Source organism: Balaenoptera acutorostrata, chromosome 20 (assembly GCF_949987535.1).
Source record: "Balaenoptera acutorostrata chromosome 20, mBalAcu1.1, whole genome shotgun sequence".
Taxonomy (NCBI): Eukaryota; Metazoa; Chordata; class Mammalia; order Artiodactyla; family Balaenopteridae; genus Balaenoptera; species Balaenoptera acutorostrata.
The window spans coordinates 63,284,667-63,308,215 of record NC_080083.1 but is presented as its reverse complement, the minus strand read 5'-3'; the positions used below and the strand labels follow the sequence as shown (position 1 = coordinate 63,308,215).

The following is a 23,549-nucleotide window of genomic DNA, read 5'->3' as shown; positions in this document are numbered from 1 at the left end:
AACCCCCACCAAGCCACAGGTATGGGGACGAACGTGTTGCCGTGGCAGAAAACCTTGCCTATCCCGACCGATACGCTGACGGAGTACGGTATGCGGCACCGCCCACGTGGCAGAGCAACATAAACGTACGTGGGAGTCTCCAGGGGTGACAGAGGGGAGACGCAAAGGGGTCCAAGTGAAACTGAGAGCGCAGAAGGGTGAATCGAGGCCGAGGGAAAGGCTAGGAGGGCAGGAAGCACGGGACACAGTCAGCCAAAGCCACGGAGACTCGGTTGTCACGATACAGCCGAGAGTCGCACACCCAGACTCTCTTCCCTGGTGACCCAAGTCCACGAAGCAGCGCGCTCCGACTGCACACTGCTCTGACGTCTCTGCCTATCAACCCAAAGCACTCCGTCACAACTTATCTTCAGGGCCATCTGCGTCCGCAGCACCGCAGGCATGCCCCCTCGGTAATTTATGGACTGCTGCTCCAGGGATACAAAATAGGAAGCAGTTACTAACACAGATGTCTTAGGAAGAGAAGCGCAATCAACGGTCCAAGAGCAGAGAGAGTGAAGCACAAGCAGGGTGTGCGTCCTTCATTCTGACCAGAAGCACCACCCCCCCCCAGGCCGGAAGCCCTTAATCCCCAATTCGACTCTCACCCACACGCACAGATGAGCCCAAAATCATTTTTCCTGTTGCCGTTTTAAAGTCCGTCTTAAAGTATTTATGAAATTCCGTAATCTAGTCAATGCCAGGGCATGTGACCCTCCAAATACCCTTTTTCCTGCCATCACGCTAATACCCATTTAGCCAAATACATGGAAATGGCGTTCAGTCTCTAATAGAATATTCTAGCTTAATAAAAATCTCTCTCAAACACCAAATGCTCGCTTGCCTACTGATCCGTTTTATCTCTTTGATAGGATGAGTAGATATTATAGCTGTATGACTTAAAAAAACACAAAACCTTTTACTGATAAATACGAACATCCTGAGTAAATAAAGGCAGAGGGGTGGCAGCTGGGGTGCACGCCTCCCCAAGTCACGCACAAGCTGGTCAGCATCTCTGAAAACGCTCACCCTCCCAGACGCTCCCTTCTGCAGGAACACCCGTGAGACGGAGAGAAAGGGTTGGATGAGACCCAGCTCAGTGAAGACTGGGTGTTGCATGAGTACAAATTTAAGAGTTAAAAAACCCAATTTCACCCTTGTCTTTCTAAAGACTGAAAGCAGGGTCACTACATCTTTTTTTTTTTTTTTAAACCCTGATTGGTTGAAACAAACATTTCTAGGGAGCCATAACCTCAGAGACAATGCACGGAAAGACCAACGGGAAGCGTTTCACTGAACGACCCTCAGGAACTGTCCAGGGGTCACTGCTCAGACAGCTGTAGTCTCCCTCTCCTCTATTCTCTGCCCCAGGACAATAAAAGCTCCAGCCCCAGCAGCCCATCAACCCAGCCCCCGCCTGTAAGCCTCACCCTAACCCCCTAAGTTCCTGCCCCCTTCCCCCCTCCCCCCGCAGGGCTGCTCTCACCTGCACAGCCCATGATGGGCAGAGCTCCCCTCTGCTGGCCGCTCGCCCTCCTCCTGCCGTTCGTCCAATCCCACCTGTGAGTAGGTGACGCGCAGCCGCTCCCAGCTCTGGCTAACCCTCAGTCCCAGTGCCGGGATCCAGCTGCCACCCTTCCCTGTCTCCCCTTTGAAAACCTTGAAGGGACTTCATATTCCACAGGTTCAAAGCCACGTGCTATTCCCTGAAGCCTGGTCTCCTGGCTTGTCACACAACAGCAAGTGTCACCACTGCCCTTGTCCACACCTGCCCCTCCCGCCTACACCCAATTCATCACCACCTCCTCAACAGACCCTGGGCTTGCAAGCGTCTCTCCACCACCTCTCTCCAGCTGCAGGACCCCGATCGCTCGCCGGGGTGAGGAGGGACCTCCCCACGGGCTGCCCCATCCAGTCTTGCCCACTTCGAATTAGTTCTCCGGGGAACAGCAGGCATGATCCTTCCCAAGGCAATTCTGACCAGGCCACCGCCTTCCTGAGAGCCCTGTGCTGGATTCCCACCATGGCGCTTAGGCTCAAGGACCGAAGTCTTTAACTTGGTCCGAGACCGGCAAGGTGGCCCCACCTCCCTCTCCAGCCTTCTCTCACTCCGTGTTCAAACACTCCAGTAACCAAGGGCTGCTTCTGGTTCCTAGAGCACACAGGGCTCCCCCCCCCCTTTAGGGCCCCTGTACACGCCGGCTACTTCACCCAGAAGGCTTTCCCTTTTTTCTTCACCCAGATAGCTCTTCACACCCATTAGAGCGCAAAGGTTTCCTCAGGGGAGATTTTCCTGACCCCCAGACTCAGTCCCCACCCTTTGTCATCCACTGCCAGAGTCCCATGGCCTTTCCATACTGGGCCCAATACTAGAGGGCTTCGAGCAGAGTCTCAGTCTGGCTTGTTTATATCTCCAGCGTTAGAGACAGTTCCTGGCAGATGTATCCGTGGAGTAAACGGTCACCTAAATTTTTGTACCTCATTTTAAGAGAATTCTCCCCAAAACTTGTCATACTAATATTCAAATAACTATCTGATGACTTCAAATTTTAAGAACACGAAGCGAGAGAAGGCAGAGCAGAGAGGATAGAGCAGAGAGGAACATAGAGATTAAGACACATGGGTGGAGGACACACAAGTTTACAGAGCTGATCTCAAGTATTTGGAAGTTAAGGAGATGACACACTACAGGAGTATTCTCCAACAAACTGATTATCAACAGTAAAACAAAGGTACCATCTGATATCACTTTCAGTGAATCTCCCCTTCAAACTTTATCAAGAATCTACAAATACTGAAATTAGAGGCCCACCGAAATAGAAACCCAAAATTCGAGTCTGGTGAACAGATACAAGGACACACCGCCAACTCTAAGAGAAGCCGAGTTTGTGCTGGGAAGACACCGCCTGACTCTGGGGAAGTTCAACAGAATTGATCCAGCAGAAGGATGGACAGACAGGCAGAACAGCAAACAGACAATGACAAACTGGTCTCCCAACCTCAGGTTAGGACAGAGAAAAGGACGTTCCTAGAAAGTAAAATGACTGGATTACTATTTTAAATATAAATCTATTCCATGTATCTTTAAAACTTCCTCAGTTGAATGTTTGCTAGGTTTGACTGCATTTGTTTTATAGCATCATCACATACCACCAGGAATATAAGGTAGGAAATTAGAGAGCATGTTCTTGGGCTTCCCTGGTGGTGCAGTGGTTGAGAGTCTGCCTGCCAATGCAGGGGACACGGGTTCGAGCCATGGTCCGGGAAGATCCCACATGCCGCAGAGCGACTAGGCCCGTGAGCCACAATTACTGAGCCTGCGCGTCTGGAGCCTGTGCTCCGCAACAAGAGAGGCCGCGACAGTGAGACGTCCGCGCACCGTGATGAAGAGTGGCCCCCGCTCGCCGCAACTAGAGAAAGCCCTCGCACAGAAACGAAGACCCAATACAGCCAGAAATAAACTACATTCCTTTAAAAAAAAAAAAAAGTATATGGAAACTTTAATTCCCTATAAGCCCTTTCCAAAGAGTAAATACAATTCATCATTCGTAAAGAGATGATGAAAATTAAAAAAAAAAAAAGCATGTTCTTACAGATTTTTCTACGTTTTATTATGAAGGATTGGGGTGGGAGGGTAGTGGGGAGGGAAAACAACATCTGGATCCAAGTTGTAAAAATGGGGGATTTGTTTTTTTTTTAATATACAAAATCCATGAAGAATTTAACTTTCAAAAACTTTCTGGATGAAATATCAGAAAAATCCATGTGAGAGAAGAAAAAAGTGAATCACTGATCAAGATCTATATTCAAATATAAACCTAACCCCAGTTACTTAGTTGGAAGATTCAGGCAATACTTAACCTGATAAAAACCACCTGCCCTCAGCGGTTATGAAGGTTAAATAGTAAAAGTTACGTATAAAGTGCTTAGCACTGGGCCACACAAAGGCCATGTTCAATAAATGTTAGGTACTATGATTCCCAGCAATAGCTCAGTGCCTGGTAGAGAATACGCTCTGACTACATGATTAGATGAGTAGGTGGATGGTAGCCAGCCATAGATGTAGGTCTCAGAGCCTTATCAGCCATAAAACCTAAAACTTCAAAGGTCAGCTTTTTTAAGCGGATGGGGGGACAGAATAGGGACAGTAATGGAAACTTTAAAAGGTCAAATTTGCACAAATAGGATTTGTGCATGCAAAAGCATGCGGTCCTATAAACTCAACAGTAATCCTAGGGCTCTATCTAGCTCAAAGGATTGTAAGCAAGCTTTCCCAAAATAAAATCACAATTACCCACCCTTTCGGGCTTTTCTCCTCTCCCTTAACTGTTCTCAAACAGTTTTAGGAACAATGCATCCTGATTTGCGTCCACCATGATTTCCTCTCCTATGCATGTCTGAATCCCACTATCATCACACATCACTGGGGTCAGGGTACCATTACTTCAGCCTTATGGTTCCTACAAGGTAACACACAAAGTTCTACTCCCAGCATTTGTTATTTCCTCTCCAGATTAGAAAGGGGCTCCAGAGTGATTATTTGGGTCACAGAGCTCTGTAAAAGGCCACAAAATACCAGATTTCAACCGTAAGGAGTTCACATAAGTTAGACAGTAAAAAAACATTGGCTTTGACCCAACAGAAATCAGAAAATTTTAACATTTTACTTGCTGCCAATAAAGAAAAACATCAAGGGAGGATCAGGGGATTTTTTTTCATCCAAAACCGACTCAATTCCTGGCTGAAGGCCAATTCCCAGCAATCAGGGGTTTGTTTTACATGAAATTTTCAGCATTTCAATGATAATATTTTTAGAAAAAAAATTCAGTACCATAGATTATTTTTCTTAGATATTGTGATTCAATGGAATAATTAAGAGAAGGGGGATATACAAACACCCAGTAGCAAGGTGAGGTAGTGCTTCCTATCTCTAGCCTCAGAAGATCAACAGCTGACAGGATGCTTGGAAAGCAGGCAGCCCAGGAATGAGGTTTGGTCTCCCACGTCAATGCCCATCAACTGCTAGGTAACAGCTACTTGGAGCCCCGACTTGAGGATGCTGAAGTTGAGAGGACCATGAAAGAGACCAATGGTTACCTGCCACAGCAGCTGGCCAAAGAATGTTACATACTTGCTACCGAGAATAGAACCCAACTCCCCCACTGCAACGAGGGAAGAGGCCTAAACTGGATTTAAACCAAGATTACCTATCTTCCAGTCTAGTGCTTGTTTATCACTGGAAGGTCTCTTAACTTTTACACTTTAACTTATACATGTTGACTAGTGCTCTATGTGTCTAAGTCATCCTTACCCAGTTATATTTTAAACTCCCTAATAAGACTCAGAGTCTGTTCACTCTTATGAAAACCCTCTTCCATATCAATAGCTAGTACATGGTTCTGTCCACAGCAGATCCAGGAGGTGACAATCTTCTTCCCCAAAGAGGACGACACCGAATTCGGCTCACACGCTTCTCCTCTTTGCGCCCACATGTTCCAGTGTAGAAAAATAACTATAAAACCCAATTTTGATCTCAGGTTGGACGTCAAGACCAGGAACAAGAAGACCTAATAGACAGTCATGTGGGTGAGGTTTAGACAAGCAAATGGCTATATAACAGTTCAATTAAGTAATTATTTCCACCACCCACAGAGACACATCCACACACACACTTCTTGCCCACAGAAGTACTGGGTAAAAGTAAAATTTGCATAGAGGTGTAATGAACACTGTACACTTAGAAAAACCTCTGACAACCAAGTTTTCCCACAAGTAGCATGCAGTAGGATGTTCCCAGGTTGCATACCATACTCTGTAAAAACTTAACTAGTTCAACTGGTTTATGTTCACTTCTCAGTTTTGGATACTTTGATAGAAAAACCCTATTCATGGTCTTTCCACATTAATATACATGTAACTAACATGCATGTGACCTTATAAAGGCATCTTAAACTATATAACCCAAATTAAACTCAAATCCAATCAAACCTCTGGACCCAGCTGCCAATTTGCAGAAAATACAGGGGAAAAGGATGTACTATGAGCATCCAGTTACCAAGATTGTGACTGTGGGAAACCCTACAGGTCCAAAAACCCAGGGACGCCTCCAGGTAAGCTATAACGAAATGGGGAGTTGTAGAGAGACTTAAGGACATTTCCAATTATTTTTAAATGTGCAAGATTAAACTACAGTATCTGGGGATAACCACATGATAAAACTAAACGAAACACACAGAAGTGATGGATCTAAAAGTCACGGAAGTAGTTACTTTGGGGGAAGAAACGAAGCAAATGAGGACCAGCCAAGCTCTACTACTTGACCTGGGTAGCAGTTACAAGCAATGCTGGCTTTATGGTAATTCATTACACCATACATTTTCTGTGTGGTTCTATACATTTGCATTTTATTTTACAATGAAAGGTTTAAAAGGTATGATCCAATTTTCCTAAGGATGCTCTAAAGGTGAACCCTCCAATACCATATAGCCACCCGCTGCATGTAGCTATTTAACTTTAAAAATAAACGCAACAAAAAATTCGGTTCTACATTTCAAGGGCTTCATAGCCAGACGGCACCAGTGGCGACCCTACAAGACAGTGCAGATTACGGAGCATTCCCGGCATCACACAAAATTCTATCGGACAACAATAGTCTAGAGCACAAGCTGGCTTTCCAGATCAAGCTCTGAACTTCTCATTCATCTCTCCAGAAAAAACCTGGCAGGTGCATGAGATCCTTAACCTTCAGTGGCTTCCATTCCTATTATTCTGCTTGTAAATAAGATTCCTGGCAGTGACAAGCAATAAAAACTCATTGACAACCACCCAGCAACCACGGTGACCACAGGCAGACCCCACCCAAACTGGCATTACTCCAGTGCAACTAACGGTAATAAAAAACAGGAGTGGTCTGATTTTTTTTTTTTAATCAAGGAAGACATCTGCTGCTTGCACCAATTCATGATTAGATATACCATACCGATACAATAAAAAATGATTTACCTCCAAGACTAAAAAATTAGATGCACTCTGGGATCCCACATACAGGGCCCCGCAACAGAAGGAGGACATTAGTGGAAAAACTGGTGCAAATTCAAATGAGATCTATAGTTTAGTTAATACTGTACAAATGTTAATTTCCTGTTCTTCCTAATTATACTACAGTTATGAGAGATGTTAACATTGGGGGAAGCTGGGTGAGAGAGACAGAAATTCCTTGTATCATTTTTCAACTTTCCAGTGAACCAGAATTAGTTCAAAATAAAAGGGTGAAGGAAAACTTTCTTCCAAAGATTTAAGGAGCTGGATGAGAAAAACTCCAGTTAGAGCCAAGGATGGTTCAATCACTTGAGGATGAAATGAGGTTGGTGTAAGTTTCAGTTCATAGAAATGAAAGTCCCCACTCACTGCCTCACCCAAGAATCAAAGATTTTCCCAGGAAAGTGAGCTGACTTTGAAAAGGAAGGCTATTATTCAAAGCAAGTAATGACTTCCATATAGCAGCAGGTGCAAAGGAGCAAAAAAAAAAAAAGGGGGCCTAGAAACTTCCCACTCCTTGCTGGTTACACAGGAGACCCTGGTGTAAAATTTATCAACCTATACACTTATGATCAATGCATGTTTCTGTATATATATTGTAATTATAACACAATATACAGTTGTATTACAATTCAATTTAAAAGTTTTTAAAAAGAAAAAACTTCCTACTCTTAACACAAGTCCTATAAAATCTTCAAAATTATTCATATATATCAAGTCAGCAGTAATAATTTACCTTGAGTTTCCTCACTTTGAATCTGGTTCAAAGACTCTTGGAGAAATAAAGATGTCCAAGCGTATGGGAGGGAAACTCACCAAGGAAAAAAAATAGGAACCATCACTTTTGGCTCATTTTTTAAAGCAACTTAGAAATCTAGGACAGGAAAGAAAATTCTCCAAGGAACACTTCCAAGACCTATGTTGTGTTTAGATTTAAATAGAAAATGCTGAAAAAGGTATGCATAAGTGTCCAGGTTTAACTTCAGTTCCGTCATTTTGTATATTTTCTATATTTATGTATTTCTAAGATCAGAACCTCAAGTCAACATTGAAACTAAGGTTTGACGTCTATATTTGGCTGTACCACTGTTCAGAAATAATTTCAATTCTAAGAACAGGTCACTGTACTACAGAAGGCAAAGCCACATAAACTTTATGGTTATATTTAGTCAACCCTTCAAATCTTGCTTGGGGGCCTCCAAAAAAATATGTACATTTGTAGATTAATACTAGTGGGTTTGTACATACGTATTTTAGTTAACATATAAAATGCAAAATCAGCTCTGTTGTAATATCTCAGTGTAAGATTAATAGTAGACTAAGTAGCTCAGGGATGTAGCTTGCTCCCAAAGAATCATGAGCTAAAATTAGAAAGACAAAAGTCAAAGAATATGTAACTTCAAGCAGAGCCATTTTCCTTGCCTGTGAATTCCCATCCAAATTTAAAGTCTTACACATTTTTAATATTTTAAACAAGATCTTTATGTTATTACCAGACTGGTAACCCACATTATGAAAGATGAACATACAATCCTTACTCAGTAAACCTCCTAGGCTTTAGAGCAAGATGCACATTTGTCTCTAAAAGGCACTGCCATTTTTCAAAGGCAATAAAAGGAATTCAGTGCCTGTTCTGTTTGCATATTTCCTCAGGCTTATAATACAGAGATTATGGGATGAGCACCTAGACTCACTGGCAATAGAACTTAAGATTTAAGACTACAGAGTACATGTAAGTACAAAGGTTTATGAGCTACCAGGAAGCAGGAAGAGGCAGTGGACACAGTATCACTTTACAGGAGTTGGGGCATGAAGATCATCACAGTTTTGCGGTTGGGTTTACAGCACATCACGGAACCCTCGTGGCCAGTTCCAAGGCTGTAAACTCAGGACCTCAGTTATACAGCCTCCACAGTCCCTTCCTGCTTTAAATTCCAAGACCATGGCTCTTCTTGATCCTGTGACTACAGACTTCACCAAGGAGGTCAAGGTCAGTACTTAAATGGACATGAATTCAGATGATTAACCTACATTTATAAATAGAAGCATGTTTTTAATTACCTACAGATATATTAAATCTAATGGTTAAGAGAGCTATCCAGCTTCTTAGTGACTAAAATCTCGCCCATCTGACGTGAATATATTCTACTAGTTCAATTTTTTTTTTTTTTAATCCTAAGTCTCCACATAGTTTCAGGCTGCTCGCACAAAATATACAGATCAACTAAAACTTGACATAAAAGGGACACACAGGAAATGCAAACAAGAGCCAGAAGTTGACGATGCACTTTCAGAACTTTGGGATAAAACTTCATTAATTCTCCACCAACAGGCAAGTTAGCCAAGCACCTTGTTCACGAACGAGCCTATCAACGTTAACAGCATGAATGCTGTATTCTCCCCAAGTTTATGCTTTAATTATGAAAAGCATTAGTATTACACCTCTCACCGTCATATTAACTGAAGAATAAGCCCAGAGCCTCGCCCAATGAGTTATCTTATCTCCAATACCTTTACCGTTTATGTTAATTATTCTACAGCAGTTCGTTCGTTTTAGACCACCACAGCACATCTCAAGCATAAACTGTTCCAGCTCCCACCCAACAACTAATCTTTAATTGTGATTTTGCAAGTTAATTTGCATCACATGATCAGACTCAACTCAACCAGCAGGTGCTGTGGTGCTTGATGGTACTGATTAAGAAAGGGAAAGTAAGACAATGCATCTCAACCCTTAACCCACTTGATTTTGAACCTAAAGAATAAATAAGAATCAGTCCTGCGTGCTTCTCAACTGTTAGAAACTGAAATTAAAACAGAAGAATGATCAAGTTTTCCATGTTAATGAGTCACTCAGATCGAAGAAACTAATGTAAAACTAAAGTGATAAAAATCACTTTAGTGATCAAACTCACCATGTGAAAACATCAGATTCACTCAAGATTTCAAAATTAGGCATATGATTCACAACAGGATCATTTTGTCATCCACCTGTTAATGTCAACTTACTTTTCATGATTACAACTGCATCAAGCACCTTTTAGAAGAAAAAAGTATGATTTAAACTACTCCCTACACTGTAAAACAGTTAAGAATCAAGTTGCAATTTCCAAAGTTTTAAAAGTGAGCCATCTCCCATTTTCACATTTTAAGATAGTTATGTATAGTTGTATGCAGTAATTCAAAAGGAGGAAAATAATTTAAGCTCATTTACTGCCACCGAACTTCAAAACAAATCCGAATGGAAACTAACGCAAACCTTTACAAGCATGAGCATAGCTTTCTTGAACCAATGAGTTTTATTCCAATTACAAACAGCACCACAAATCATCCTTTATTAGAAAACCTGACAGAAGGAAAAACAAGTGAAAAGGTGAGTAAAAGGGACTGGTTACTTATCACTATAGCTTCAGATATCAACAAGGAACTACCGCGATGAAACAGACACTCCATCACCCTGGTCTCAAAGCTGCAGGACAGTGGGCAAGCTCTTAGCCTCTGCCCCAGCGTCCACCCCTGCAGAGCGGGGACGGGAACGCCAGCTCCCCGGGGGGGGGGGGGGGCATATGCCAAGCACATGGCAGCACAGCAGCAGTCTTCCGTGAGTTCCGATTTCGCAAAGCTGAAATCCAGATGAAAGCCCATCTTATGTTCCCACCTGAGGTGCTCTGCAGCACCCCTTTACCTTCCAAGGATTCTGATTAGGGTTATAACACTTTCCCAGAGTTTAGCCCCGTGGAGAAGAAATAACTACTGATAACAAACCAGAAATTCTGGCAGAATAAACCAGTGTGCAGTTTTTAAAGAACAATGTGCTGCCAGTTTTAAATATGTGAATGTTTTATTTCTTTCTTATTATTTCCCTTATTGATGTGTATAAGCCTATTGGAACTCAGCATTCGTTGTCACCTCCAGTCCTAATCTCCAGCCTGGAAAACACCCTGCCCTTCCAGCTGCCACCAACAGTACCAGCTTCAGAACAAAGGCCCTCGGAATAGTGTCAGAGCAGCACCCTTACTAAAACACATTTTCCAAAATATTAATACATCATATCTGACATGGGTATAATACTGTTATCTCCTGTAACTGCAACATCTTTCTGAAAAGTCAGCATGACAGTTAAAAACTACAAGAGGAAGTCAGGGATTAGCGCAGAAGAGCCCACGCACGTGTGGGGACAGGCAGGGGGGTAGACCCTCATACATTTCTCCATCTGCCCTGTCTGGGGGGTCAGGGCTAGCAACACCGCCAGCACCACAGCCTCCCCGGACCCCCAAGTCGTTTTCAGGCTCTTTTGCTCCATTATTTCCTCACAGTACAGCATTTCCCCCCAGCTCCCCAACTGAAGGAAATCCCACGCATCCTACAAAGCCCAAATCGAAAGCCACCTCCTAAGGAGCCCAAAAACCATCTTCGTCGTCATGTCAGTAGACTCCTACTTGGTTCAGACTTACTACGGTGAGCTCTCTCCATCTGCACTGCCAGGCTTTCTGCCCTGCAGCATCCAGCACAATCTCCCACTACCGGCAGCAAGCACAGAAGCGTTCCCGAGTTGAACTACTTCATCCCTGCATACCTCTACCATCCGGTGAGGGGACTAAAGTCTAACACAGCAAGAGGAACTGTGTAGCGGGGCACCTGGGGCAACAGCACGGAGTTTGGACCCTCACTGCCTGGCGTGAGCCCCAGGCTCCACCATCTCCCAACTATGTGACATTGGGCGAGTTGCCAAACTTCCGTGCCTCAGTTTCCCTAGCTGTAAAATGGGGATAACACTGCGGACCTTTTCAGAAGTGTCATGAGGATCAAATGAGGAATGAAAAGTGCTCAGAACAGGATTTAAGAGCAAGCACGACATGGGCGCTTGTTATCGTGTCTCAAATACAGGAAAATCTCTCCACCGTAGACTGCAGTGCATGAGGTACTAGCCTCATCACTCCAAGCATCATGGTTTCACCAACAGGATCACCGGCACTTAGGAGTTAGATCATCTCTAAAATAGAATTTTGCTCACAATTCAGCTGTTGATTGGATCATGCTCTTATCCCATTTCTCATACAAGTCTGCCCAAGTTGGATCTAAGTTTGTTTATAGTACACACCGTCAGGTCCTGGGCTTCCACTCTTACTTCTTACCTATTGAAATCACCCCAGTTAATAAATGATCTTGTATTTCCCAACATGCCCAAACTAGAGGTGTATAGATATTCGGGGAAAACAGCAAATGAAGGCATCAAAGATTAACTGCTCTCATGCTAATCTTACTTTGTGAACTCACTCTTAAAATAATTCTTATCTTGTGCTGACAATCAAATCATTCCCCCCCCTCTATTCCGTTCTTGATAGAAATCTATTTCCAGAAGCCATTTTCCCCTTTGTATTATTTAACAGAGGGTTTCTTTTAATGTAGCTGTAGAAATTTCAACTAGATTTGACTGCTAAAACCATGCCAATCCTGAAATGTTCGTATGCCTCAGGTTAAAGTCTAACATGCGTTTTCAGTTTGATGGGAGAGACCTGACCAAAGGGTTTGCTGTGGGCATTCTGACAGACAGATGAGGACAGCGAGGCCTTCATTCTATGTCCCCAAGACATGCTTCAGTGTTTCCCTCAATGGCATCATTCTTTCCTCCCTCAATATAAATTCAGGCTCTGTAAGTACCAAAAGTTTCCATTTGGCTCTGAAAAGTGCTTTCTGCAGAACGATGAGAATCTGAACCCGAGCTCCACCCCACAAGCTCCACCCCACCAGCCTGGCAGATTCTTCAGCACTCATTTCTTTAAAAATGACCATATCCTGTGCTTAATGGGGCGTTTTTGCAAAGAAGTATACAAAATGAGAAAGCTCCTGGATGTCTGGCATGAGGCAGCATTTAACACGAGTTTCTTTCAATTGACTGAAGCCTGTCAAGGGATTGCAACTGGGTGACAACCGTTCCACCCCTGCGCCCCCAATGCTGTCCCCTCCACTCCTCACGTGAAGGTGCAGAAACCTTTCAGGACCAAGAAGTTTAAAAACACCAGAATGAAGTCGAGCTACTACTCCCTCCGGAGCATTACCATCTGGTTTCAGCCATTAGCAATCTCCAAGCAAAGGACCATTTAAACGACTGTACCAAACACATCCTGGCACTGGTTTTAACTTTTCACCCCTGTACACCCAAGGCATCGCCCCCTCCTGCTGTGGCCCATACCATGCTCGTTTTATCTGTGGCAGAAAGAGTCATTCTGATGTCCAGATACTTCTCTCAAGTTAGAAGACAGGCACACCAAGTGGTTTATTCCTATCATACTAATTCATTAAGCTTAACATGACACAGAACTTATTACAGGTACAAATTAGAATTTTCTGTTCTATATTTTGGACTAAGTATGCTTAGCTTCAGAAATCACTTTCTCTTATGCCATCTCAAGATCTACCCCCTCGCTGACATAACTTTGGATTATAAACTAGACTTTAAAATAGGCAGGGGCTTCCCCGGTGGCGCAGTGGTTAAGAATCCACCTGCCAATGCAGGGGACACGGGTTCGTGTCCTGGGCCAGGAAGATCCCAATGTGCCGCGGAGCAGCTAAGTCCGTGCGCCACAACTACCGAGCCTGCGCTCTAGAACCGACGAACCACAACTACTGAAGCCCGTGCGCCTAGAGCCTGTGCTCCACGAGAAGCCACCGCAATGAGAAGCCCGCGCACCGCAATGAAGAGTAGCCCCTGCTCGCTGCAACTAAAGCCCGCGTGCAGCAACGAAGAACCCAACACAGCCAAAAATAAATATATAAAAAAAAAAAACAGTAGGCAGGCAGAAGTCACTGTGATCCTTCCAGCTAGGAACATTCATACCATACCTCTAATATTTATACAATCTCACACCCAGCAAATATTTACGTAGTGTCAACCGAGCACCAGGCACTGCATTAAACATGGAAAACAGAGGAATAAGCCTCAGTCCTTGCTCCCGAGGCTGGGAGAGGACACAGACAGGAAATACTGCGGGGGGAGGGTCCTATGAGGGGGAGAGCGTCCAGAATGGCAGGGAGGACGGAAAAGGTCCAGGCTAAACTTTAGGCTAAGACTCAAAGTGTACTATCTGGGCAAAAAAAGGTTGGAGAAAGAACGGAGAGAACACACTTTCTGGAAAAGTACAGCTTACTTCAAGTGACAGGAGGATGGGAGGAAGGAGAACAGCCTTAAGATGAGTCAGAAAAAGCAAGGCGGCGGGATTGAAGAGACTCAATGTCCTGGCAAGGAGCCGGACTCCATCCATACAGGGAAGCTCTGCAGGCAGTTAATGGCACTTTGAAAATCACTCTGAAGGAAAAAAATTAGCATGTTAAGGGTCAATGTGACTGAAAACTTAAATCTGAATATCATCCAGGAGAGTGAAACCCTCAGGACACTAAGACACATGGTAAAATTAAAGGAAATCTGCATATCAGATTCATCTGCAAAAATAAATATTTGAGATTTCTACTGCCTAAGTAGGAAGAATAACCACTCCACACACCTCAGCATCAACTTCGGGGGGTGGGGGGTATGCGTGTGAATAAAAGCACTTTCACTTAATGTACCGAGTGAAAGAGCAGCAATTCAGAAAGCCATTAATCAGAAATCATTTCGTAACAGTTTGCACCAAATGGGAATCCCCTATACTAAGTTTTCTTCATGCGTCTCTACTTCTGAGAGGAAAAGAAAGTTCCAACTGCCCATCTCAATCACACTTTCCTGCATTTTAGAGATTATGGACAATTTCATCTTTGAAGTTGAAATAACCCTTTAGCCTGACCTCAGTGCAAAACCTCCAGTTTCGAATTACTCACTCTTACTTGGACCTGCCTCTTTGGAACTTACAGATAACCAGACGCTCATCTATAGTCCACATGGCTTCTAATCTGGGGGGAGGGGAACCAAGTGAGAAGCAAGGTCCTGACACGCTGACCTGTTCTGAAGATGGAAAATCCTGGCATCAACTTCGGAAATCGATGGGCCACCCCGGAGTCTAGGGGTGGCCAATCCAGCACACAGAAAGGACGGGTACTTTGTCAAAGGCGGCCAGCCTCACCACGCAGCCCCGCCCGGGTCCCCGCCCCCAACCCTCTCCTGGCACTCGCTGTCCACACTGCTTGGCTCTCAGAACCCTGAGGCTTGTGATGAGAAACTAGGCATCCTTTTCTGAAAAGCTACCAACTCAATCCCCTTTCTGTTAAAGGTCACCCTCCCTTAGGATGGGCCCAGTTTTCTGGAATTCCTCAGCTCCTACAGCCAAAGAGGGGAAACCATTCTTTTCTCTTCAAACATCAACTTTCGTTCTCAGAGAAGGAATATTAAGCACTGTCCTACTTTGGTAAGCCGAAATATCGACCCTGAAACGGGCCTTCAAGATGGAATGTCATCAGGAAAGGGGTAGAGAAAGCCGATTTTTTCACCCTCAACGATGGAAAAATACAGAGCTTCAGTCAGCCTCACAGGTTCCGTACAGTATTTGATGTGTACTCAGCAGGGAAATGGCTCAAGAGTCAAACCTGGCTCAGCAGCGCTGTGCAAGCACATGAACGTGAATTCCCTGCGGACAGCTTAAACGTGCCAGGCGGACCAGCCAGGACAAAGAGCCACAACAGTCGGTCCTGGTCATCCGTGGGAATTCCTACTGATGCTGTCTCCAGCGTGTATTCAGAGAGCCTGGGTGACAGTACATTTTCACTTGTGACATTTCACCACGAAGGAAGGAATAGAAAAAGCAGGGAAAACAGAAGAAGCAGGTTAGCCAGATGTAACAGACTATTTGGCCCGTCAAGTAAGCAGGTCACTTTTTGAGAGGCTGTTTTTCTATCGCTGTTAAGTAGAGAAGGGCATGGGTCTTGCTAACTGAGGGGGAAAAAAAAAAAGTTGGCTCATTCCCTTTCCCAGTAGAGAAAGTAGGAGATAAGGCTGTTTTTGGGTTCCACGGCCCCCGAGGGAGAGCATCTGAGAAGCCCGGCACTCTCAGACAGCTGCTGGTGGAAGCAGCCTGAGCAGGACAGAGACCCCCAACTGGACAGACCTTCCGGGCTTGAATCTCAACTTCCTCAATGACCAGGGCCAGACAAGCTTATTTGTATTCTTTCTTAAGAAATAGGCAAGGGCCAAGCTCTCCAGCAGCCTCACGGAGATGAAATGAGCACGGAACAGATCAAGCCAATCCACAGAACAATAAGCCAAACAAAAGTAAAGCAAATTCGAGTCCTGTCATTTCGGATCTACAAAGGGACACGCTTGTCTTCATCTCTAAGAACCTGAAGAAGGTTCCACGGCTTCAAGATCTACCCTGTCCTCCTCCTCCTCCCCAACGTTTAAGGTCCTTGGTTCCAACCATGTCAGGCAGCAAATTCTCACCGCAGGTTCATCCTGTGTTACTTGCCCTGGTAACACATTTTCAGGGTTGTACCCCTGTACCACGTGTGCTGTAAGGACGGAATAGAGTCCATCAGGTAAAAGTGGGAATGACCCAACAGATCTCTTCAGAAAAGCTTCCTGCTTCCATATTTATGCTATATCTTGGGGGAAGGGAAGAAGTGGGAAATCACCTTACATATTTCTTTTGGAAACACCCTTATAAAATATGCTTTCTAGATGGTACAGATTACAAACCCGGTTTTAAGGACTAAAAACTCGCTTATTCTTTAGTCTTCCAATTCTGACTTAACACTAAGTAAAATGATGGTGAATATTTTAGGTTTAAAAGCTAAACGAGTCCATGTATATGTGACTCGTTTGGAGCATCTGCCCCTCTTTAAGCTGAAGTAAACTCAGCTGCAGGTATTTTATCTTCTGACCAAAGCAACACGCTACATACTAAGAGCTGGAGCACTACCCCCTCCATCAGGTGACAAGTACGGGTACTAAAAGCAGCCTCGGCCTCCAGCTGTCATCCCTAGAGGGTGGGCTGCCAAGGGCACACGAGGACGAGTCATTCTTCTAAGAATGAGCCTATCAAACCAAACCAACAGGAAAAGTTGAGTTAGAGAACATCAAGAGAAAACTTAACATCTGACCATTTAAGACTGAGACAAGTACCAAAATAGGAAACACTGGGTAACCATTGTGTGATTAAGAGCACTGCCCTGAGCTAACATTATCTAAGTTACAACCAACAATAAGATAATGGGTTTAGCATAGGCCTGCTCGGAAGTCAAAAACTACAGATGACACATAACTACACAACTGTAACAAGCAGCTCCCCACAAATAGGCTTATACTTGAAATGGTTTCTGTGAATTAAACATCTGTAAATGCAATAAGGGAACTCATTCAAGGGATGAGGTTTAATTCTTCAAAGCAAAGAATACTGCATAGAGCACACGTTCACTGCTATAGTTTGGTTTGTAAACCCTGAATTTCAAATATAAGGAAATTCACAGGACAGATACAAGGGGCTAAAACATGCTGGAAGAAGTGCTCAACCTTACACAGGAGATGGAATTCGAAAGAGGCCCTTTTTCACCTACCAGAGCAAAAATGAAGATTTATATTATCCAATACAGGTAAGAGTGAAGAGAAATGGGTACTCTCATATTGATACTGAAAAAACAAATTGGAACTTTTTTGGAGAGCAACTTAAGCTGTGCTCATTGCAGTTTAAAAGGTATCCACACACTTCTATGTATCTATTGCAGAAATACCTAGAGTCCAAGGATATTGACAGCTATATTTGTACTACAATAGTAGAGAACTTAGAAACATTTAAAATGTCTCAGACAGGTGAATCAATTTGCTATTTCCACACATACAAGTAAGGAAGAACTGATGTTTTAATATGGAAGGATATCTACCACCTACTGCTAAAAAAAAAAAAAGGTGCAGAATGACTGAAAATTTTGATCTCTTTTTTAAAAAGTATGTGTAAATAAGTGAATGAATGGATGTCTTAAATAGAAGTTATTCCTGAGGGTGGGAAAGGAAACAAGATTTCACTTTTATATATAGTGTTGGGGCAATTTATGAGTAGCACTTTTATAATTAAGGTAAAAGGGAGTGATCGACATGAGATAAACCTGTTCATCCACTGAAAGTTCAATAGATGCTGAGAAAACCATTCAGGTGCTGCTGTAGCCCAGTATGGCCACTCTCCGATTTCACCAACAAAACCTGCAGGTCTCAAAGGGACAAACCTTATCCTAGGTTCTGTGTATTTAAAAACCTCATTTTCTACATAACTACCTCCTTTCTCTTGTGCGTTATCTAGAACATTTAGTAAATATTTTTCTTATGAGTTTCCCTAGGTCTCCACCCAAACACATTACCAAAAATGACAGGAGATAGGTATCACATTAGCCCAGAATCACAACGTTACGTCTTTAAATTTCCTAAAATCATGTTCAAAGACTTCAAACGTTGCCTATGAAGTTCAGGTCTACAACTTTGAGAAGTGGAAGGAGTCACATCTTCCTTTCATCTCTTAAAGAGACTGGAAACACGCCTTTCATTCTTTTTCAAAGGACTCTCAACTTGATTTCTCAATGTGACTCTCCAAATAAATTTATTCAATTGGGGTGTTAAGCACAATGTGAAGGAAAGTAGAATACTGATAGATTATACATAAAATACCTGCACCTAAAAGTGTTTAGAAAAGGCATGTAACAAGTTCACAAGCATGCAGGTTTCAAATGGTAACCAACTTACGAGCACAATTTTAAAGTTACAGGAAGTACACCCCGTGTGTCTCTAACGCACTTAATACTAAACAGCGTTAGGATAATATTTTCCAGGCTAGAATGTACTTTCCACTTGCCCTAATAAACCGAAGCCCAGATAGCAAATTGTAACCAGAACTAAGTAAACATAATATAGACAGTGAGGAGAGCCAGAAGGTGGGCTAATGAACCTGGGATGCCTTCACAAGCAATAAGGCATTCTAAAAAAAATGTTTCAACAGAAGAATATGAAAAGTTAGATATCTGGAGTGTGTAAAATGCAACTACAGATCAGAGGAGGAAAGGGATTTCTTTGTGGACGCAATGGAGAGTATCAGATGAAATAACGTGCCTCATGCTGCAGCCGCCTTAAAACGTGCCAACTTTGTTCCGGATGACAATCAGCCATCAAAAACCAGAAACAACTTACTGGTGTGCTGTACGGCCCAAGATTAGGAGTCCAACCCAATGCCTAGGTAAAAGATGAACAAAAACAGGAAGAAAGAAAAGCCACACACAGTGATTTCATTTTTTTCTGAACACCCACACAAAGACAGCAATTTCTGACAAGATTCTTGGCAAAAAAAATAAGTTACAGGAAGGTTTCTCCCTTGAAGGAAAAGGCAGCTCTATATGCAGGTTACTAGGCAATACCAAACAATTTTTTTTTTAAGGCCCAACTTCACAACCCTCATATTTTGAGAACATCTAAACAACGTTTTTTGGTGGTGGGGGGGGGGGGAATCAAAGAAAAGATGACTGGAAACACCGTTCATGTCTGGAATGCTTATTTCATGCTGTACTCGAAAATAAAATCCAACGTGGCAGCTTACCTTGGCACTGGAAGCCTTGTTTCCCAAACCCCCTGAAAAACAAACAAGAAGAAGATTTCTTAACATATTTTGTGTTGGATACCATATCTTAAGCCAGTTATGTAACAAAGCTTTCTAGAGTTAAAGGTTTGTACATGAAACCCAATGATGTGACAGGAAAACATGCCTAAATAGCTCAGAGCACAGGGTCAATGCAACTTTGAAAAGATCTGGCCTCCAAAGGCTCACTAAACTGTTTCAACGTATTCAAGGGTTTTGTTTTGTTTTGTTTTTTTTTAAAACACGTTGTTACCAATACTTAAATTTCAAGACAAGAACATGACTATAAAGTTGTTGGCTACAACATTCAGGTAACAAGGAGGGCCTGACCTTATGGTTTAAAAAAAAAAAAAAAAAAAAGGCTGAATTTGGTCCCTAGAGACCAACTGAAAATTGTTTCTCCCTGAAGACAGCTAAAAAGCAGCTTCATCATTTGTTGTGAATTTAAGCATTATTTGTCTAGAGATTACCAAGCAGCACCACTCTTAACATTAAACTTTGGCTTAAAGGAGCCACATTTTACAAAGTATCATCCCTATTTTTTGCATGTGAGATTATGATCTAATTTTACTGAGAACCAATAGCATCCAAAGCACATTCTGGAGCTATTTTGTTCTTGTAAATTACTTTAGAGAATTTACTTTCTAAGCAGAAAACCCTGACGTGGACGTTAAATTACAAACACCATTCCAACTAGGATGAACTACATAAAAATTCTCAGAAGGTTATGAGTCATAATCTCTTGCTTTACATAGCATTTTAAGTTTACAAAGCACTTCGCATATCTTTATAATTAACTTAGATCATCCCCACCCAGAAAATACTTAAACGCACTTAGTTTTAAAATATCAGTGCTTTATTATTTAAATGACTTGGTAAATCAAGGACCCAAAGAAGAAAACTGAAAAATTAAAACCACTGCTAGACAATGCTGGGGAATATTTTCCTGGAACTTCCAAGGGGCTGCTTTACAGCTAAGCAGAGAACTGTGTCAGGGATTACTCCCGGAGAAAGAGGACGGGGAGATCTTTATTTTCCACTCACGTTACACCTGGTGACCTGACAGGCCGCATCAGCTCACCAGGGGCTAGCAATCGAGAGTGGAAAGTCTTCCGCTAGCCTGGATATATATGTTGCAAGTCCCTTTTCTACCTTACCTACTTCCTGCAAAAGTAACCAGTAGTCTCGCTGTTCCCTTTTAATGGAATTTCACAGCTGATACATGAGGCTGAAGACCTCCCCTTAACTAAACAGCAATCTCCTCTCTGCCCTGATGCTCCAAGCACTTAAATAGTCTTATCTACAAAATTACCTATGTGCTCCTTGGAGCACAACTGCTTCCTACGCTGACTACACACTAGAAACCATTCATGGAGGTAGCTGTGCTTTTCATAAGTGTACTTTTGAGCTGATTTCTAAAAGAAAATTAAGCACCGTATTAGCACCACATTGGTGGGGCTCTCCCTTGGAAACGACTTTCCCAGGTGTGACGGATTCAGATAAAGCCACACAAAGGAAAAATTAAACACCTAATTAGCACATTTGTGGGACTTGCCCTTAAAGATGATTTTCCCAGGTGTGATAGATTCAGATAAAGCCATGCATTAAGGAAAAGTTAAACACCTATTATTAATTAGCACCATGTTTGTGGGACTTGCCCTTAGAGATGATTTTCCCAGGTGTGATAGATTCAGATAAAGCCAAGCATTAAGGAAAAGTTAAACACCTATTAATTAGCACGTTTGTGGGACTTGCCCTTAGAGATGATTTTCCCAGGTGTGATGGATTCAGATAAAGCCAAGCATTAAGGAAAAGTTAAACACCTATTATTAATTAGCACCATGTTTGTGGGACTTGCCCTTAGAGATGATTTTCCCAGGTGTGATAGATTTAGATAAAGCCATGCATAAAGGAAAAGTTAAACACCTATTAATTAGCACCATGTTTGTGGGACTTGCCCTTAGAGATGATTTTCCCAGGTGTGATGGATTCAGATAAAGCCACGCATAAAGGAAAAGTTAAACACCTATTAATTAGCACCATGTTTGTGGGACTTGCCCTTAGAGATGATTTCCCCCAGATGTGACGCATCCAGGCAGCGTTCTCCAGAGGGCCCCAGCAAGAGCCATATGCCAGCTGGCTGGTGGCAGGGCGCACTGTGTTGTCACCCTGGTACCCTTCCCCAGCCTAGGGTGGGGGGGGGTAGGAGTTAAGGAACCCTAGACATATCTGACTTGGGGAGGGCATCCTACATCCTGGAAGAAGTAGAAGGGGCAAGGTGGCTAGCAACCTAATCGAAAAGAAACTACTGCTCCTTCAACTGGAGCATTTAGACTGCCTTTAGTTTCAGCTTAAAAAAAAATGAGGGGGGGCACTGACCTTTGTGAAAGTCAGTTAATAAAAGCTAGTTCTCTCATCAGAGGAAAGCACATACACGATTTCCTCCAAGTTTCACAGGATTCAGAGACCCCCCCTCTGAAGCCCACCACTTACCCAGTCCCCGTAAACCCCCGGGGACTCCCGAGTTAATGTCTCCGTTCATTGAAAGTTATCAGAACTCTGGCACTTTCAGGCCTACCAGCACTTTTCTTAAATAAGGGCTCTGTCCTCACACGCTGGGTTTTACCAGCGTGACCCCGTGTTGACAGGGTTTATTTTAAAGGACTCCCTCTGCCCTTTACCGGCTCCCTTTCGCTCCTCCTCCCCCGCACGCTCTCAACAGTTGGTCGCCTGTCCGCTCTCCCCGGGCTCACGCAGGGAAGCCGGAGCCACTCCATGCCCAACAGGTACGGGCTGCAGCGGGCAGGACCCAAGGCTGCAGCGGAGCCGGAGCCGGAGCCGGAGCCCGAGCCCGAGGGGAAAGGCCGCGTCCACACCCGCGAGGCGCCCAGCCCGGCTCGCCTCGCCCCCCGCCCGGGCCGCGCCGCGCAGCCGCCGCCTGCCGCCTCCCAGGCTCTTCCCCGGGGACCCGCCCTCCGACTCTCCACGGCGCTCGGCCCCTGACCCGCGGAGGCTCCCGGGCTGTTCCGGGGGCGCCGGGGAGGGGTGGGGGGCCTCCGTGTCGCCCCTGCCGCGGCGGGGGGCGGCCGGCCGGGCGGCGACGCCCGGGAGTCCTGCCCGCGTGCGTCCTGCCCGGCGCGCGTGGCGTCCCGGGCGAGTTGGGACTCCCAGCGGCTGCCCAAGTTCCCCGGGAGAGGCGGCCAAGCCTGGGGAGGACCGGCCCCGCGCCCTCCCGCGCGCACCTACCAGATGAAGTCGGTGCAGTGGCTGCAGAAGGTGGGCTGCTTGAAGAAGCGGGCGATGAAGCGGTGGTCCTTCACCTCGTGCACGTTCTTCTGTCTCAGCGCCCCTTTGCGGGCGAAGCGGTTGGCCACGTCCTGAGGCGCCGCCGAGTCGTTGGCCGGGAAGACGTCAGCCATGGTCCCCCCACCGCCTGCTGCCTCCGCCGGGAGCGGGGGGCGCGGGCGGCGGCCGAGGCGCGGCGGGAGTCGGGCCGGAGCTGAGCCGCGGGCGCGCTGCTAGCCCCTCGCGCACTGACAGCGGCGCCGGCGCTCGCGCTTCCGACTCGGGCGGCGGAGGCGGCCCGCCCACCGCGCATGCTCCGAGCGCGGCCCGGGCGGGCGGGGGCGGGGGCGCGCCGGCGCTGGAGGAGTCGGCGCCCCCGCGTTTTCCGCGCCGCCGGGGAAGCAGAGGGGCCGCCCGGGCCTGTGAACTGGAGGACGCCGCGGAGGCGGGCCCGTTCTCCGCCGCCGCCGCCGCCTCCTCCGTCGCCCAGCCTTCCTCCCCTGGGCCGCCCGCTCCGCTCCTCTCCGTCCACCGCTCACTCCGTCCAGCTTGTCGTCGTCCTCCTCCTCCTCAGCGCAGCCCCGCGTCCCGGGACGCGGCTTCTCGCAGCCTCCACTCGCCGCGCTCGGGCGCTCACTTACCTCTCCAGCT

At 44.9% G+C, this 23,549-nt stretch overlaps 1 protein-coding gene across 3 annotated transcripts in view; it reads right to left on the bottom strand.

Annotated features, from left to right (window-relative positions):
• PRKCA (protein kinase C alpha) overlaps positions 1-23,193 on the bottom strand; it is a 361,713-nt gene extending 338,520 nt beyond the window's left edge. For all 3 annotated transcript variants that reach the window (XM_057535967.1, XM_057535968.1, XM_057535969.1), the window contains exons 1-2: positions 22,860-23,193; positions 19,575-19,606 (exon numbers count right to left, since the gene is read on the bottom strand). In XM_057535967.1, coding sequence (XP_057391950.1) covers positions 19,575-19,606; positions 22,860-23,032 — 205 coding nt within the window. In that variant the 5' untranslated portion in view covers positions 23,033-23,193. The remainder of the gene's footprint in view (positions 1-19,574; positions 19,607-22,859) is intronic.
• Between the last annotated feature and the right edge of the window lie 356 nt (positions 23,194-23,549).